The 16,549-nt window shown below is 40.4% G+C and overlaps 1 protein-coding gene across 4 annotated transcripts in view; it reads left to right on the top strand.

The window, feature by feature from the left end:
- MYH15 (myosin heavy chain 15) overlaps positions 1–16,549 on the top strand; it is a 58,276-nt gene that overhangs the window by 27,924 nt on the left and 13,803 nt on the right. For all 4 annotated transcript variants that reach the window (XM_021400703.1, XM_021400712.1, XM_021400721.1 and 1 more), the window contains 16 exons: positions 64–182; positions 1,267–1,416; positions 2,049–2,219; positions 3,282–3,461; positions 4,394–4,526; positions 7,285–7,352; positions 9,250–9,337; positions 9,557–9,674; positions 9,907–10,030; positions 10,704–10,840; positions 11,211–11,466; positions 11,899–12,141; positions 12,731–12,907; positions 13,416–13,561; positions 14,123–14,213; positions 15,288–15,677. In XM_021400703.1, coding sequence (XP_021256378.1) covers positions 64–182; positions 1,267–1,416; positions 2,049–2,219; positions 3,282–3,461; positions 4,394–4,526; positions 7,285–7,352; positions 9,250–9,337; positions 9,557–9,674; positions 9,907–10,030; positions 10,704–10,840; positions 11,211–11,466; positions 11,899–12,141; positions 12,731–12,907; positions 13,416–13,561; positions 14,123–14,213; positions 15,288–15,677 — 2,591 coding nt within the window. The remainder of the gene's footprint in view (positions 1–63; positions 183–1,266; positions 1,417–2,048; positions 2,220–3,281; positions 3,462–4,393; positions 4,527–7,284; positions 7,353–9,249; positions 9,338–9,556; positions 9,675–9,906; positions 10,031–10,703; positions 10,841–11,210; positions 11,467–11,898; positions 12,142–12,730; positions 12,908–13,415; positions 13,562–14,122; positions 14,214–15,287; positions 15,678–16,549) is intronic.

The raw sequence follows: 16,549 nt of genomic DNA, 5'->3' as shown, positions 1-16,549 counted from the left end.
GTGGCTGGGTATGTTTTCCTGTAGCAGCTCAGATCCAGCTAAAACCTTGTTTCTCCTAATCAGGTGCTGACAAAGCTGCCTACCTAATGGGAATCAACTCCTCTGATTTGGTTAAGGGTTTATTACACCCTAGAGTGAAAGTTGGAAATGAGTATGTGACTAAAGGTCAAAGTGTTGAACAGGTAAGGAGAAACCATCAGAGTATTTGGATACCCATTACGAAAGCCTTGAGGCTTCTGTAGTGTCTCAAAGATTGAAACAGCTGCTAGAAGCATTAGTATATACATATTACTTGAACATTGGATTCTCTGGTGTCTGTTCTCATTCTATATCCTTTCACTTGGGGTAACAAACAGTGAAAGAGCAGGAAATGGGTAAAGAGACTAACAAGGGAATAGTTAGTCTCTAACATTAGTTAGTTACTAACAAAGGCGCTGCCTTTGATGGATTATTTTTCTGATGCATTTGTAACAGCCACTTAAGGAAATGAGGTACAGTAAAAGCATGTGGGAATTGGTACCTAATTCTGGATTTAAATAGTTACCTAGAAGAGCTGATCCATGGATTATTTATACATTCATTCATTATTCATGTAATTCTAAGCTCGGTGTGACCTCAATCAGCTAAAGGTAATATCCATTTAAGTACCATTTACTTTAGGAAACAAAAGTCCTTGTGTTAGTACTGCTGCAGACTATAGCGGTACTTTAGACAATGCTTCAGTATTTTCATTACAACAGAAATTGTCCAAAGATATGATATGGTACAGGCTCAGTAAGTAGAGAACCACTGGAGAGAGTAGGTGTTGGTGTGTACGTTGTAGGCCAAAGAAGAGGCATCAGCAGTGCCTTTTCAAATCTCCTGCCTTAGCATCCCTCCAACTTAGAAGCAAATGCCAATTAGTAACATAAGCACGGACCTCCCCTATGCCTGTAGTAGTTCTGGATATCATGGCTGCCATCAGGCCCACAAGCTGTTTTCACGGCAGTAAAAGAGATTAAACCATTTGCAATGCTCTGTCTAGCTCTTTCCAAAACGGTATTTACTAGCATTTTATGTACACATTTCTATGTACAGGACTGAAACATGCATAACAGATAAAGAGAGAAGCTGTAGTGTATTAAATATGCCTTGGCAATTATAAGAAAAAATGTGGTATTTGACTTAAACTCTGAGTAGGGATTGAAAAAGGCTACTGCACTAAAATTCTTGTGTTCCACAGTGAGCACTGTTGCATGTAGTAGTATTTTGAAATCTGTATTTTAGGTTTTGTATGCTGTTGGGGCCTTGTCCAAGGCAGTGTATGATCGAATGTTCAAGTGGCTGGTGGTCCGTATCAACAAAACATTGGACACTAAGCTGCCAAGACAGTTCTTCATTGGAGTCCTGGACATTGCTGGCTTTGAAATCTTTGATGTGAGTATTAATGTGTGAGGACTTGGGGAAGGACATAAAAGTTATGAAGTACTAGCTCTTGGGTGGGCCTTTCTTCTAAGTGGACGGAAGGTAAAAAGCGCAAGTGACTTCACAAGGCTTTTCCATGAGTAGATGTAGACAACACTCAGCATTCTGCACAGCTGGACATGCTGATAGTTCCTGGTGATGGGATGGGGATGTCAGCCTTTAGCAAAGACAACATTCCACACTGTTTGGGCTGAATTTTAGGACAGTGTGCTGTACCCATTCTCTTTGAGAAAAAAGTATCCTCTACAGGGTGTAGTATTCAAAAAGGAAAAAAGATTGTATTTGATAACAGCACTTCACTGCTTTAGAGTACTGGGATGGTATGTTGATGAGCTGAAGGCTTGTGCATCCTAAGTGAGAGACCTGAACAAATCTGGAAACCCTCACATCCCAGAGGATGGCATGAGGGAGCCAGCAGCCTGCTACTGAGCTCTGTCCTCCTTTCCCTTTAGTGTTATGCTCAGTAGTTGCTCAACAGGTGGTGTTTAGAAGATTCTAGATGTAACCAGCTTCCCTCTTGCTCTTTCACTGAACCTTTGCTGTAGTTAACCATGTACAAATGCTTCTCTTTTTAACTCCTGCAGTTCAACAGCTTTGAGCAACTCTGCATCAATTACACTAATGAGAAACTGCAACAGTTTTTCAATCATCACATGTTTGTCCTTGAGCAAGAAGAGTACAAAAAAGAAGGCATTGAATGGGTATTTATTGATTTTGGCATGGACCTGCAGGCCTGTATTGATCTAATTGAGAAGGTAGGTGCAAGGTGCTAGGGAGCATCTACTGAATTCTTTTTCTTCATGATGTACCTTCTGGAGTTGTCTTCAAATCTCAGTGAACAGAGCAAGATAAACAGCAGGACAGGTTTCTCACCGTTCTACATGCAATACAAATAAAAGGAAAATCAGCGTTAGTGGCTACTTCCCTTTTATATCAGTAAGCTTGCCTCACAGAGCCAACAGCAATCAGAAGTTGTACTAGGTTTTTTTTTGTGTGTGTGTATGTTGCTCTATGGTCTTCCTTATTTTTTACTTCCTCTTTCTCTGTTCCTACTGTTCTCCCATTTACTCTGTTCCACGCATGCTTAATGTCAAAATAATTTGTCAGCTTTTCAGGGTAAATGCCATGTTTCAGTTAAGTACCCCGTACCTCTCCTCATGAGGTTCTGTTTCTTCCATTACATGTTGAAGTGCAAAGTCTTTCATGCTCCTTCCTAGCCTGAAACCATGGCTTTCTTCCCCAGTATGTGATATGCCTTTCCCTTCCCCTTCCTCATGAGCATAATGTAATATTGATTGAGATAGCTGTCACTTGCTGTATCTCTTTCTGACATCCTTTCTAGCATGGCAGCAAACTCTGCTGGTCTTTGAGGGAAAAAAATGACATTTTGAGTCTTGCATTAGCAGGGCATTTGGAACAGCTGAAGTAAAAAGACTGATTATTAAGTGCTCTTGTACTTGATTGCTTCCTTCTCCAGAGTTAGGATGTCTATGCACATCATCCTAGTTCCTCAATCTGCCCTGACAAGTCCTAGGAAGTTAGTCCATCTTCTGAAAAATGAATAATAAAATATGAGTTGGTCCAATTGTCTTGAAATGTAAACTGAATCATTTCTGAAAGTCATCATAAAGCCTCCAAAGGCAGAAATGCCCTACTGAAAGCCAAAGGTGTGGTTGCTGTCTTAACTCAAAGATTTCCTCCTCAGAATGAGAAGAAATTTTGCAGGTTTAAAGTTCCACTGGATCAAACTTAAAGGCTGCACAGCTCTTGCAGGCAGCCTTAACATTTTCCAACAATGATCTTTTTTAAATCAACAGCCATTGGGAATCCTGTCTATCCTTGAAGAAGAATGTATGTTCCCAAAAGCTACAGATATGACGTTCAAAGCCAAACTTTATGACAATCATCTTGGCAAGTCACCTAACTTGCAGAAGCCCAGGCCTGATAAGAAAAGGAAATATGAAGCTCACTTTGAACTTCTTCATTATGCTGGCTCAGTAAGTTGCTCTGCTTGCTGGTAGATCTTAAATTAAAGGGCTTCCAGGTGGGGTTTAGCCCATGATGTGCAATGAAGGAGGGAGGGAAGGCTGAAGAAAGAAACACTGGAAAAGTGAGGAGTATGAGCAGATGTCTGCTCTCTCTGCATAAATATTGCCACGCAGTATGATGCCATCAGCCTCTAAGACATCTGGTCTTTGGCTACACAAATAAAGGGAACAAACTGAGGAAAGCTAATAGAAGTACTGCTGAAAATATGGTTTGTCTTTTTTACTTTTCCTATAGTCAGATTAATGATTAATCATCAGCAGCATCAAACTTTCCATCTTGATTCCCTGTACAAATGAACTAAGCCATCTCTGACTAACTTAAGAGTTAAAAATAAATCACTTTTTACTTACGTTACAATCAGTGTGTCAGCATAACCTGAGGAAATGTGGTTGATTTTGCTGTGAAGGCTTAGTTAACAGGCCTGCTGCTGATGGGGCAAAGAAATACAATCCAGTACTGGGACATCTTAGCCAAAATTTACCCAGTTTCAAAGCTGCTTTCAAACCAGATGGCAGAAATAATTTGAGAGGAATATAGAATTACTATTATTTTTTTTTAATAAAACTACCATTGACATGGAGGCTTAATACAGCAGAGCTGGAATTTAGCTGGTGCTGGTTTAAGATAATTTCAAAGTATAGTTGAACTGCAGGGACCAGAAAATTTGGAAGGGATGTGAAGGATTCAGATGTTAGTTATTAGGAAGAGATATTTGGCAATTAGAAAGCAAAGAACTGAATGGAAAGTGGTAAAAAATTGAGTGGCTGCTCTGAGAGCAGCTCTTCTCAAAATACCATTGGCTTCAAGCCAAGCCATAAAGAACTACTCTGAAGGAAAGCATTTGTAACCTCTTGTTTATGTTTTCAATACCTTGCTGTAGGTTCCCTATAACATCATTGGGTGGCTTGAGAAGAACAAAGACCCACTTAATGAAACTGTGGTCGGTATTTTCCAAAAGTCATCCAACAAGCTCCTGGCAAGCCTGTTTGAAAGCTACGTTGGTGCTGACAGTGGTAAGCAGAATTGGCTCTTATGAATCTTCCTTCATTTCTCGGATGTGTGCTTGGAAATACATTAGAAACAAAACAATTCTATAAGCTGCCATTGAGTCAATTCTAAATGAGGCAGTGATTAGTTATTTAGATGTTCACAGCATCTGTAGGAGTCTGCCACGTTATCCTAAGTAGGCCATTAACACAGCTAGTTTGAATGCACGATACCTCTGAGCAATTTTGGTGAGGAAATCTCTGTGTTGTGAACATTCCAGTGGGTGTTTGGGCATGCAGGTGTTCAGATACGGAGGCAAGTGTTGCACAAAACATTCTGTGCATAAATACCTGTGCACAAAAACAGCTCTTGTTTCCCACATTGTAGTATTCCTTGCCAGCCATCCTGAATTAAATAAGAAGTGTAAAGTTTTAGAGAGAAATCTGAGGTATTTTGTTAGATTAGTGGTGAGAAAGCAACCGAACATCATTCCATCTTGACCAAAGCAGCAGAATATTTTAGAAATGCATCTTCCTTTTGGGTTGCTGTCACTGTTGTGGATTTTTTTTTTGTGGATTTTCTTTCTTTCTTTCTTTCTTTCTTTTTTTGACAAGATTGGTGTTTGTCTGAGGATGTATTTAAGCTGTATGCATTATACAGAACTGTTTTGTTGGAGAGAGAACAAGTAGCAAGCATCCAGAAAAGTGATGTTAAATAAATAAGACTGGCATTAATTACAAAGATGTGGCTCTTATGTCCTGAAGTTGAAGTCACTTACAGCCTATTTATTAATAACCTCATATCTATAGATGTTGTTGTCATGAATCATAAGACACTTGCTGAGGAAGCAAGCAGAGTGCAGACTTCATAATGTGGAGAAGAGATGGAGTTGAATATAGATAACAAAAATCATGCCACTAGCAAATTCTTGTAAGTTATTAATGGCCTATTTGCCCGTGGATATTCCTGTCTGTCAGACTATTGCCTTACTTTTATTTGGTATCAGGAGAAAAGACCAGCCAGCCCAGATTAGCTTCTTCCAGTCTTGGCAGTGTCACTTTCAAAAGGGGGAGAGGATTTTGATAATTGCATCAAACACATTGCACTCTTCACCTCTCCTTTAATGTTGACTGTTGTTGACAAGTGACAGAATGCCAGATTTCCTGGGAATGATCTAATGGCCCAGTATTTAGAAAGCCGCAGCAATTGCTGTACATTTTTGAGTCATGCTTGGCTGTTATGTTGTACAACTTCATAAAGGTCATGTCAAAAATTAGCATTCTTTTGGAGGACCTGTGTGATTTTGACTCTGAAGCTTTAAGCAAAATTCAGGCAATGCGAAGCTACTGTATCTAAAATTACAAAATTAATTTTTATTTCCATCTCTTTATTTCTGTCTGGGCAAATATTACTTGCACAAGTTCAGTGTCTCATTAGTCAGTACAGTACAATGTACAGTACAAATTCTCACTGAACATCACTTTTCTTTCGCTTTTTTCTCATTCTGTATCATTTCATCCTATATAGGTCTTAGTGAACTACAAGCCACTCTGTGTTGTTAACATTATTTTTCTGCCTAATTCATATTTATGATCTTTCTGCATAACAAGTGACGCTGTCCAGAACTGAAATAAAAATGGAATCCAGAAAGCTTGCAGCAGTCTTTAACAAAAATCCTGATTGTGGACAGAGAGCTGCAATCTTGTGATACATAGTATTTTGCAGATGACACCAAGTTGGCAGGAAGTGTCATCTGCCTGGGGATAGAGAGGCCCTACAGAGAGATCAGGACAGGCTGGATCTCTGGGCTGAAGCCAATGGGATGAGGTTCAACAAGACCAAGTGCCCAGTCCTGCACTTTGGCCGCAACAACCCCAGGCAACGCTACAGGCTTGGGGCAGAATGGCTGGATGGTTGTGTGGAGGAAACGGACCTGGGGGTATTAGTCGATGCTCGGCTGAGCATGAGCCAGCAGTGTGCCCAGGTGGCCAAGGCGGCCAATGGCATCCTGGCTTGTATCAGAAATAGTGTTGCCAGTAGGAGTAGGGAAGTCATTCTCCCTCTGTACTCAGCACTGGTGAGGCCGCACCTCGAGTACTGTGTCCAGTTTTGGGCCCCTCACTGCAAGAAAGACATTGAGGCCCTGGAGTGTGTTCAGAGGAGGGCGACGAAGCTGGTGAGGGGTCTGGAGCACAGGCCTTATGAGGAGCGGCTGAAGGAGCTGGGATTGTTCAGTCTGGAGAAGAGGAGGCTCAGGGGAGACCTCATCGCTCTCTATAACTCCCTGAAGGGAGGTTGTAGTGAGCTGGGGGTCAGCCTCTTCTCTCTTGTAACTAGTGACAGGATGAGGGGTAATGGCCTCAAGTTGCACCAGGGGAGATTTAGGCTGGACATTAGGAAATTCTACTTTTCTGAAAGAGTGGTCAGGTGCTGGAATGGGCTGCCCAGGGAGGTGGTGGAGTCACCATCCCTGGAGGTGTTCAAGAAACATTTAGATATAGCGTTGAGAGACATGCTTTAGTGGGGTTATTGGTGGTAGGTGGATGGTTGGACTGGATGATCTTGTAGGTCTTTTCCAACCTAGCTAATTCTATGATTCTATGATAACACTAAATGTTCAGAAGCTTTTGTATAGTACTTGAACTCATGAAGCAATCAAGTCATTAAGTGTTCCTTTCATTCAAAGGAAGTTTTGCTACTAGGGTTGTATGTCTGTCTCCCCTGCCCCATCTGCACCCCTTACTGAAATACAGGGTGTGATTTTTACTTCTTTTTTTTTCTTAGCTGACCAGGGTGGAGAAAAGAAACGCAAGAAGGGTGCTTCTTTTCAAACAGTGTCCTCATTACACAAGGTTTGTTTACTTCCCTTCACCTTATGGTTAGAGTTGAGACAATACTTTTGAATAAGGATGTTAAGGATTGTAATGGACAAAAGAGACTGAAATCCAATATCAGAATTTGATTCTGGGCTTGTGTTACTGGTTTATGATTATTAAGGGCATAGAGCATCTCCCATATGAGGAAAGGCTGAGTAACCTGAGTCTGTTCAGTCTGGGGAAAAGAACACTGAGAGGGGATCTGATAAATATTTATAAATGACTAAAGGGAGGTGGGAGGCAAATGGATGAGGCCAGGCTCTTCTCAGTGATGTGTAGTGATAGGAGACTGAGTAATGGCCTAAAACTTGAACATAGGAAGTTCTGTACTACATGCGTAAGAACTTCTTTGAGGTAAGGGTGATGGAGCGCTGGCACAGGCTGCCCAGAGAGTTTGTGGAATCTCCTTCTGTGGAGATATTCAACACCCATCTGGACGCCTACCTGTGTGACCTATTGTAGGGATCTGCTTTAGCAGGGGGGTTGGACTTGATGATCTCTTGAGGTCCCTTTCAACCCCTGCAGTGCTTCAATTATGCTAACCTAATACCTTATTATTAAAACTGCATATGTGAGAGGCTGCTCTGTTTTCTCTTCTTTGAGCAATTAGGAGATAAAACATTTTTTTATTCTATTTGAGAAAGTATCACAAAATGTTGTGCACTATGTTTATCGTTTATTTCTTCGCTTGTTGATCTGTGCATGTCTTTGGACCTGGAACTGATTACAAGTCATTTGCTAGTTCCTACTTTGTTACTGCTTCTAATGAGATACCACCATAAGAGCAATGGTGGAAAACAAATGTGGGTAGGTATCTTCCCCCTAGTCACATCATTTCATCTCATTACGAGTTACTTACCATGAAGTGAAATCACAGGAAATTGAGACCTGTATCTTGCCAGATGAAGAAGTGTAAAGATAGCTGACAGATGTGTTCACAGGTTGTAATCTAATAGTCTGCTAACAGAGGACACAAGGAGCTGCTAAACACCTGGCTCATGTTTTCTCCTTTATCATCCTGACTGGCATAGGACATTCTTCAGTTTAAACAGCCTGCATTGATGATGATAAAATATATCACCTCTAATCTTCTGTATTTTCCCCATGCTGGACAAAACCCTTTCCCCAGAGCTTGGGGATCACTCGCAGGCCCTGAATGCACATTGCTGCCTGCCTGGAATATATCAGATTAAGATGAATTAAAGAAAAATGTTTGTCCAAGAAGAGCCTAATTTTTATGAGGAGCAGATGGGAAATTTGAAGTGACTAGGCAAAAATGCAGTTCAAATCAGTCTTATTAGGTGAAAGAAATGTGATACTCATAGAAGATAGTACAAAGTCACTGCTTAAGCAAGATGGGATGAAAACTGTCACTTAAGTGTGAAGAGAGAGTCCTGATGCTTAAGGTCACCATAATATTTTATGACAAAACAGGGTTTAACATCAGTGATGTGTTAATTAAGTTAATCATCAACGCAGTACAGTTTATGGAGGGCCCTCTTTTTTCATGTGTCATTACATGACACAGTGTAAGAAAAGGAGATGCAAAACACTAGCTTTACAGGAATGTTCTGCAGGATGATTTTGCATCTTGCTTGCTGTTCACATGGTTTGTGGCATTTGGGGGGCTGTAAGTAAAACACATTTTCTTAAGATTTTGCTAAAACAAATGTAGATTCCTACAATAAAGTTAATTTATGTTTTGATTTATTTTAAATCATTTATTTTTAATGATTTTGTTAAGCTTATAATCTTACTGAGGACTACTTAGAGAAATGACCTTAATAAGCTTGACCAAGAAACCAGAGAAATAAGTGATGAAAGTTCAACAAAACCATTAAAGCTCAATGTGTTTTTTGTATGTCTGTTCCAGGAAAACTTAAATAAACTAATGACTAACCTAAGATCTACAGCTCCTCACTTTGTACGATGCATTATTCCCAACGAATCAAAAACACCAGGTATGGAAAACACAACTGTCTTAAAACCTCGGTATATTTGAACAATGTAATTCCAATATTTACTTGCAAGCCTCCAAGAATGTATTTAAATACTGTCTATGTTGTTTGCCTTATCCCACAGTGTTGCCCCTTCATGAGATGATCCCTCACATCTTTCATCCCTTGGTGAAATGAAGATTAAGCCCTATGGAAAAGTTTAGCTTTGTTTCTCCCCTGTAGGTGAAATGGATGCTTTCCTTGTCTTGCATCAGCTCCGCTGTAATGGTGTCCTGGAAGGCATCCGCATTTGCCGTAAGGGTTTCCCAAACAGGGTGCTTTATGCTGACTTTAAACAAAGGTAATACTGAGTTTTGTTGTCTGCCGTCCTGTCCCAATAGACAAAATAAGAAAAGTATATCTTCTCATTTTTATTTGAGAAGTTTTAATTCCATTCCAGTTTATTTCCCATTCTGTCTGACTGAACATGGAAGGCAGAACTCTGCTCTTGCTTGTGCCTCTGTAGATGGAAAGTAGGAAATTACTCTAGGCCATTATGCTAGTTTTATTCATTTCTCCTCTGTTGTTAACAGGTACCGCATTCTGAATCCAGGTGCAATCCCAGAGGATAAGTTTGTGGATAGCAGAAAAGCTGCAGAAAAACTACTGGCATCTTTAGATATTGACCATAACCAATATCGTTTCGGACACACTAAGGTAACCAGAAAAGATTGTTAATGAATCTGTAAAGAGAAAGGCAATGGATCTAATTTGCAGAATAGGACATTATGCAACCTCTGGTCATGGCAATTAATGGGGAGTTAATAATACAGGAATGAGCAATATAACAGAAAACCAAAATTAATTTTAAGCTGTGCTAGAGGAATTGTATTTCTCTAGCTTCAGCTGCCACAAAGCTTTTATTACAGCAACAGTACAAGCAAACACAACAGAAACTGATGTTCCATACTCCCCAGTAAAATATTAGCTCATTTGGACCATGAGGTCAGCTGCAGCTTTTTTAATGAAGCTGTGTGACATGATCCCATTAGCAGGGACTTGACAGTGGGGAGTTGTGGTTTAGCTGACCTGCACTGAACCCCGTCACAGCTGAAATGTACCATACAGCCTGGCAATAAAACAGTTTGGCTTATTCAAAACTGGGAAGATGAGACCTAGTTTTAAAGAAATTGTGGAACAGTGCAGTCCCTAATGCAAGTACCTTATTTCTTATTAATGCACGTATCATCTTATTTCTTTTGTTTAATAAATGTGCCAATAAAATTACTATTCTTCTGAACAACTACAACAAAGTCTGTACAACTAACTGTTCGTGTACGTTAGAAGAAAAGTAATCACTGTCATCAAATGACATCTGTGCATGTACCAGGTGTTCTTCAAGGCTGGTCTGTTGGGCCACCTAGAAGAAATGAGGGATGAGAGACTTGCAAAGATCCTAACGATGATCCAAGCAAGGGCACGTGGCAGACTGATGAGGATTGAGTTCCAGAAGATAGTGGAGCGCAGGTATGAAGTCACCCCGTTCAATCTTAATGGATAATAGTAATTAGCATTTAATTATATGTTGAGTAGAGCCATTATTACAGTCACTAAGGCTCTACCTAATCCTAAATTAAAGGTTTAACATGCATGTCTGATAACACTAATAGCAACTGTTTCTTGGTTACCTGTAGCTCTGGTGAAAATCAGATTTGGAAATTTTTCATGTCCCTGAAAATCAAGAACTATGGAAAACATTTCCTGCGTATGTTGGAACCCAGAACAAATTCCCCAGTATAACTGGGGAACAGAGCTGTACAACTGAGAATGAAAAAAAATATATCATTTTCTCAATTCATGCTAAGCATTAGGGGATTTTGCTTTCTTCCTTAAACAGAGATGCCCTTCTTGTAATTCAATGGAATATCCGTGCCTTTATGGCTGTGAAGAATTGGCCTTGGATGAAGCTTTTCTTTAAGATCAAACCTCTTCTGAAGTCTGCAGAAACTGAAAAAGAGATGGCCAATATGAAGGAAGAGTTCTTGAAACTGAAGGAAGCCCTGGAAAAATCTGAAGCAAGGAGAAAGGAACTTGAAGAAAAGCAAGTCTCTTTAGTTCAGGAAAAAAATGATTTGCTATTGCAGCTCCAAGCTGTGAGTATATGTGTACTTATGTATTCATTAGATGTACTTTCAAGATCAAAGACTAGCAGACCACGATGTTATTTCAGTTCAACTAAAATAAGCTGTTGGTCTTGTCAGAGTCTTGCCAAAAAGTAGAGCAGATAGAAATTCACGTGTTCTAGCATAAAACTAGGTGGAGTAACGATGGAAGTCTTATCAGAGTTCCGTCCAAAGCAATTTCTGTGGCAGTTATATATGAAAGCATAATTAGAGAGCCATATATGACTAGTCATTCTCACCACTCTATTGTCATTCTCTGTTAATTAATTGTTGGTCTTGTTTTCTGAAGTAAGGAGTAGGGAATTTTCCATAGCCTTGATTGGTTCAAGCTCTGTGACCACTTTACAGGATAGGTGAGGGAGGGGACAATGACTACTTGACCTCTTCCTTTTGCCACCCCAGGAGCAAGACACTCTGGCAGATGCCGAGGAGCGATGTGACTTGTTGATTAAATCCAAGATTCAGCTGGAGGCCAAAGTCAAAGAGCTGACAGAGCGAGTTGAGGATGAGGAAGAGATGAATTCTGAGCTGACATCCAAAAAGAGAAAATTGGAAGACGAGTGCTCTGAGCTCAAGAAAGATATTGACGATCTTGAAATAACACTTGCAAAAGTAGAGAAAGAGAAGCATGCTACTGAAAATAAGGTACTTTTGGAAATTTGCCGTATTTTCAAAAGAGGTCAGGCATGGATTATCTTTATGACAAGATCTACTGGTCTTCTTGACAGCTTTATACTCTGTTACACAGGCCACGCTGAAGGATCAGTATATACAGAGTCATTTGAACTTACGAGCGAAAATCTGTTAGTCTAAGTCTGAGTTTTTCTTTCTCTGAAATGAGTTTTGCTGCAACTCTTCTAAAGAATTATGTCTAGTTTTGGCGTTCTGAAATAAACAGTTTTCTGCTGTAACCGTGAGTTCTTCCAGATCTTTTTCTGAGGACACCCTATTTTTCACAGAGAGAATCAAGAGCTGTAGTCTACCACAGAAAGAGTAACACTGAAAAAAAAAAAAATCAATGGTTTTGAAATAAAAGTAGGCCACAAGAAGAACTGGCAGATACTGGCTCTTTTGGTGGCAGTTTCACACAAATTGCCACAAAGGGGTGAGGGGAAAGACATCCCTTTCTTTTCAATGTCTCCTTCCATACAAATTCACTAAGAACATTCATTTGAGCCAGGTTATGATAATCCCTTTCTTCAGAATCTTACAAATACACCTTCTTCTCCCATAGGTGAAAAATCTGACAGAAGAAATGGCGACTCTTGATGAGAACATCAGCAAACTTACTAAGGAGAAGAAGTCCTTGCAGGAAGCTCATCAGCAAGTTCTGGATGATCTTCAAGCAGAGGAAGACAAGGTCAACACGCTGAGCAAAGCTAAAGTGAAACTGGAACAGCAAGTGGATGATGTAAGCTGGCTTGGCCTTCATTTTTCTGCATGCTTGTTTGTCCAACACTTACAGTTTTTGTGAGTCTTGAAAGGTCACAAAGCTTTGTCCTTTCAGAATCAATCACATATTTATAAATGCAGCCCTTGTTGAATTGCCTGTAAAAAGTAAAATTACAGCAACACTGTGAATCTTATCTGCATACTCAAGCCTCTAAAAGGAATGTAATAAAAAGGGAATATCTACTAAGTTTGCATTTGCAGTTTAACTTGACATGCAAACAGAGCTCTGCTACAAAGAGAACTGCAATGTTTACTCAAACTTAAAGCAGGGACTAATCCTTATGTTATATTTCTTTAGCTCATATGTCCCTTGGCTGCCAGAAAACAAAAACACAAGGTCATATGCTTATACTTAAGTACTTCTTCAATGCTTGCTAGGGCTCAGCATGAAGGGGGGTTTAGTATGCAACTGACTGTTGTAAACAATCCGTGTTGAATATATTTAATGAGTGAGTTTGTACCTAAAGCTTGAGGGCTCACTTGAACAAGAGAAGAAAGTGAGGATGGATCTGGAAAGAGCAAAACGCAAACTGGAAGGAGATTTGAAGCTGACCCAAGAGAGTGTCATGGACTTGGAGAATGATAAGTTACAAATGGAAGAAAAGCTTAAAAAGTAAGAGATTTTTTCTGTTACCTGAAGTAAAGCAGCACAGTTACTACTGAGGCATTCAAGTGTGTCATAGTGGCCTGATAGTGGCTAAAAGGAAATTCCATCACAGATGAGAGAGTGATGGAGGAGAAAATAACTGTTACTTGTTTGCGGTATACCTGAAACATTAGAATTGATTAGACATATCAGCATTAAATATGTATATATATAGTTTGTTTTTTATTGCTTAAGGAGAAAGGAAGCCTCTAAGAAGTTGTTCATCCTAACTACAAGAGTATTGTTGAAAGATCTGACTTAGTTAAGCATACTTTTCCTTTGAGTATGAAAATAACATTACTCTGTATGACATAAAGAACAAAAACTGTAATTGCACAAATATGTGCAGAGTCTTCACGTGGAAACAACTGCTAAGACAATGATGTGTTTTCTTGCAAATGGTGATACATGAGGATTGTTTTCGTTTTTAGATGCATTAGGAATTATGTTGAACAACTCTAAAAAACGCGTAAGCCTAGCTTTGAACTGGAGAAAACTGTCACAGTGGGACTTTCCTTTCCTTGGCAGGAAAGAGTTTGAAATGAGCCAACTGAATTCCAAGATAGAAGATGAACAAGCTATTGTAATGCAACTGCAGAAGAAAATTAAGGAGCTTCAGGTTAGCTTCTTTCACATTTCCCTTAGGTTGAGCCTCCCAAGGCTAGATGTGACTTTGGGCAACCTGTTCTAGTGGAAGGTGTCCCCATCCATGACAGAGAGATTGGAACTGGATGGTCTTTAAGATCCCTTCCAATCCAAGCCATCCTATGATTTTATGCCTCGCTAAAGGGCTTTGCAGAGATTTTCACAGCTAGCTGCCACAGCTTTGAGACCCAAAGCAGTGCAACTCCAATCCCTTTTCCCTCAAGGAATTTATTCCACAGGACATATGACTGCAGAATGCTAATGGTGTCAGGACAGGCAGAAAGGCTTCATTGTTTTCTTTTAAGCTCTGAACCATGGAGCTGAGGATGGCTGTGGTTGCCAAGGAGGAATACAGCAATTAATAGGAATAGATTTGGAATTTAGGGTAAGAGCTCAAATGCACATGAAATTTTCAACAGATATTAAAAGGCCACAGTCAGCCAGCACAGTCCAAGCAAAATATAAACTCTTTTTTATAAATAAAGAACACTTGGATAACTTGACTGTGAAGCATATGTTTATCAAAATAACTGTTTCATAAAAAAAAGACTACTCCCAATGAATAGTCATTACTCATTAAATTCTAGACACTGCTTTATTTAAAGTTCTCAGTCTTAAAACTCTTAGAGAGAAGTTACTTCTGTCACATAGCTCTTAGATTGGAAGCAAAGAGAACTTTTACAGTTCCCCTCAATGGCAGTTAGTTGCTACTCCTACTATCAAGTAACTTCTCTCCCATACTTGACCTAAATGTCAAAGTACATGACAGAATACAAGGTCAGCGTACTTTACCTGAATGTCTTGAACTAAAGCTTGTAGACAAAATTGTAGAACTTGTAGAGCTATTTACTATGAGAAAGATGTCTTGTCTTTTGGCTCAAGATCTGATTTATTGACACAGCTGGGCAAGTCCTTTAACTGCTGTGTTTCCTTCTCTGTTGCAAAGTGTTGGGTTGGCAGAGGATTTCACTGTTTGTAAGGTGCTTCAAGGTCTTCTGGTGGGAATTATCATGGAGGTGACCACAGGGTGCTCCTGTCTCTTTGATAGGCTCGTATAGAAGAGCTGGAAGAGGAGCTGGAAGCAGAAAGAGCTGCTCGAGCCAAGGTGGAAAAACAGAGATCAGATTTGGCCCGAGAGCTGGAGGAATTAAGCGAGCGGCTTGAAGAGGCTGGGGGTGCCACTGCTGCCCAGCTGGAGATGAACAAGAAACGCGAGGCTGAGTTCCTGAAGCTGCGGCGCGACCTCGAGGAGGCCACACTGCACTATGAAGCCACAGCCGCTGCTCTGAGGAAGAAGCACGCAGACAGCGTGGCTGAGATGGGGGAGCAGCTGGACAACCTGCAGCGCGTCAAGCAGAAACTGGAGAAGGAGAAAAGCGAGCTGAAAATGGAAGTGGATGATCTGACATCCAACATGGAGCAAACGGTTAAGGGAAAAGTAAGGGTCTTTAGTCTTCCCAACCCCCCCAGTGGCCACATGTAGCCAGGGCCTGTCTGAAGGCTTCCTAGGACAGCTGGGAGGCCTGGCATGTTTCAGAAAGTTGTATCTTGAAGTCTAGTGGTGCTCGTGTGCGCAGTATCACCCCTTCCCCGGCTGGTGGTATAGCCCTCCTCACCTGGAAACAGGATAGCCATTGAGATGGCCTGTGTAAGATGTAGTGCATCCTCAGTCCCAGACATATTGGTTATCCACATATCTCAGAGCACAGAACTATGTCTCTTAAACTGTGCTCCTCTAGGCTGATGATGACTGCAGTGATGCCATTCAAGGCTGTACTCCTATTGCTCAGATGCCGATCTTAGCTCACAGTTTTAAGTCACATCAGCAAGGAATGTAAAACAAAGGCTTGCATGACCATTCTGTTGATTTTTAATTCCTATGGCTGAATTTTGCATTTTGCTTCCTCAGCTTTGGCAGCTTTCAGAGCACTCTAAATAGAGTCTGCTCTGTGAAACTAAATACAGGATTTCAGTATTCTGAGTACAAGAAGGCTGACATCAAACTCAGTTTATGATAAATAGCAATTACAGCAGAATCAGTAAAGCAATTTTCATTGGAGATGATTTTCCCACCTAACGATTGTGATGAGGCTTATGTCTGAACTTCATAGGCATATAATTGGTTCTGGAGGTCTTGCAGAGACTTTTTCTCTGGTGCTTCACTTCAGAACACAGTTAAGGAAAAGCAAATGAGGTAGGTGTTCTGATGGGGAGACCCCTGCCTGGGACTACAGACACAGGGTTTCTGTTCCCCATTTTATTGCTGTCCTCCAAAGTGACATGGCAGCTTTTCTTCCCACTGTTCCAGTG

The sequence above is a fragment of the Numida meleagris genome, chromosome 1 (assembly GCF_002078875.1).
Source record: "Numida meleagris isolate 19003 breed g44 Domestic line chromosome 1, NumMel1.0, whole genome shotgun sequence".
Lineage (NCBI taxonomy): Eukaryota > Metazoa > Chordata > Aves > Galliformes > Numididae > Numida > Numida meleagris.
The sequence above is the reverse complement of the archived record's forward strand: the minus strand, read 5'-3'. Positions and strand labels throughout refer to the sequence as shown.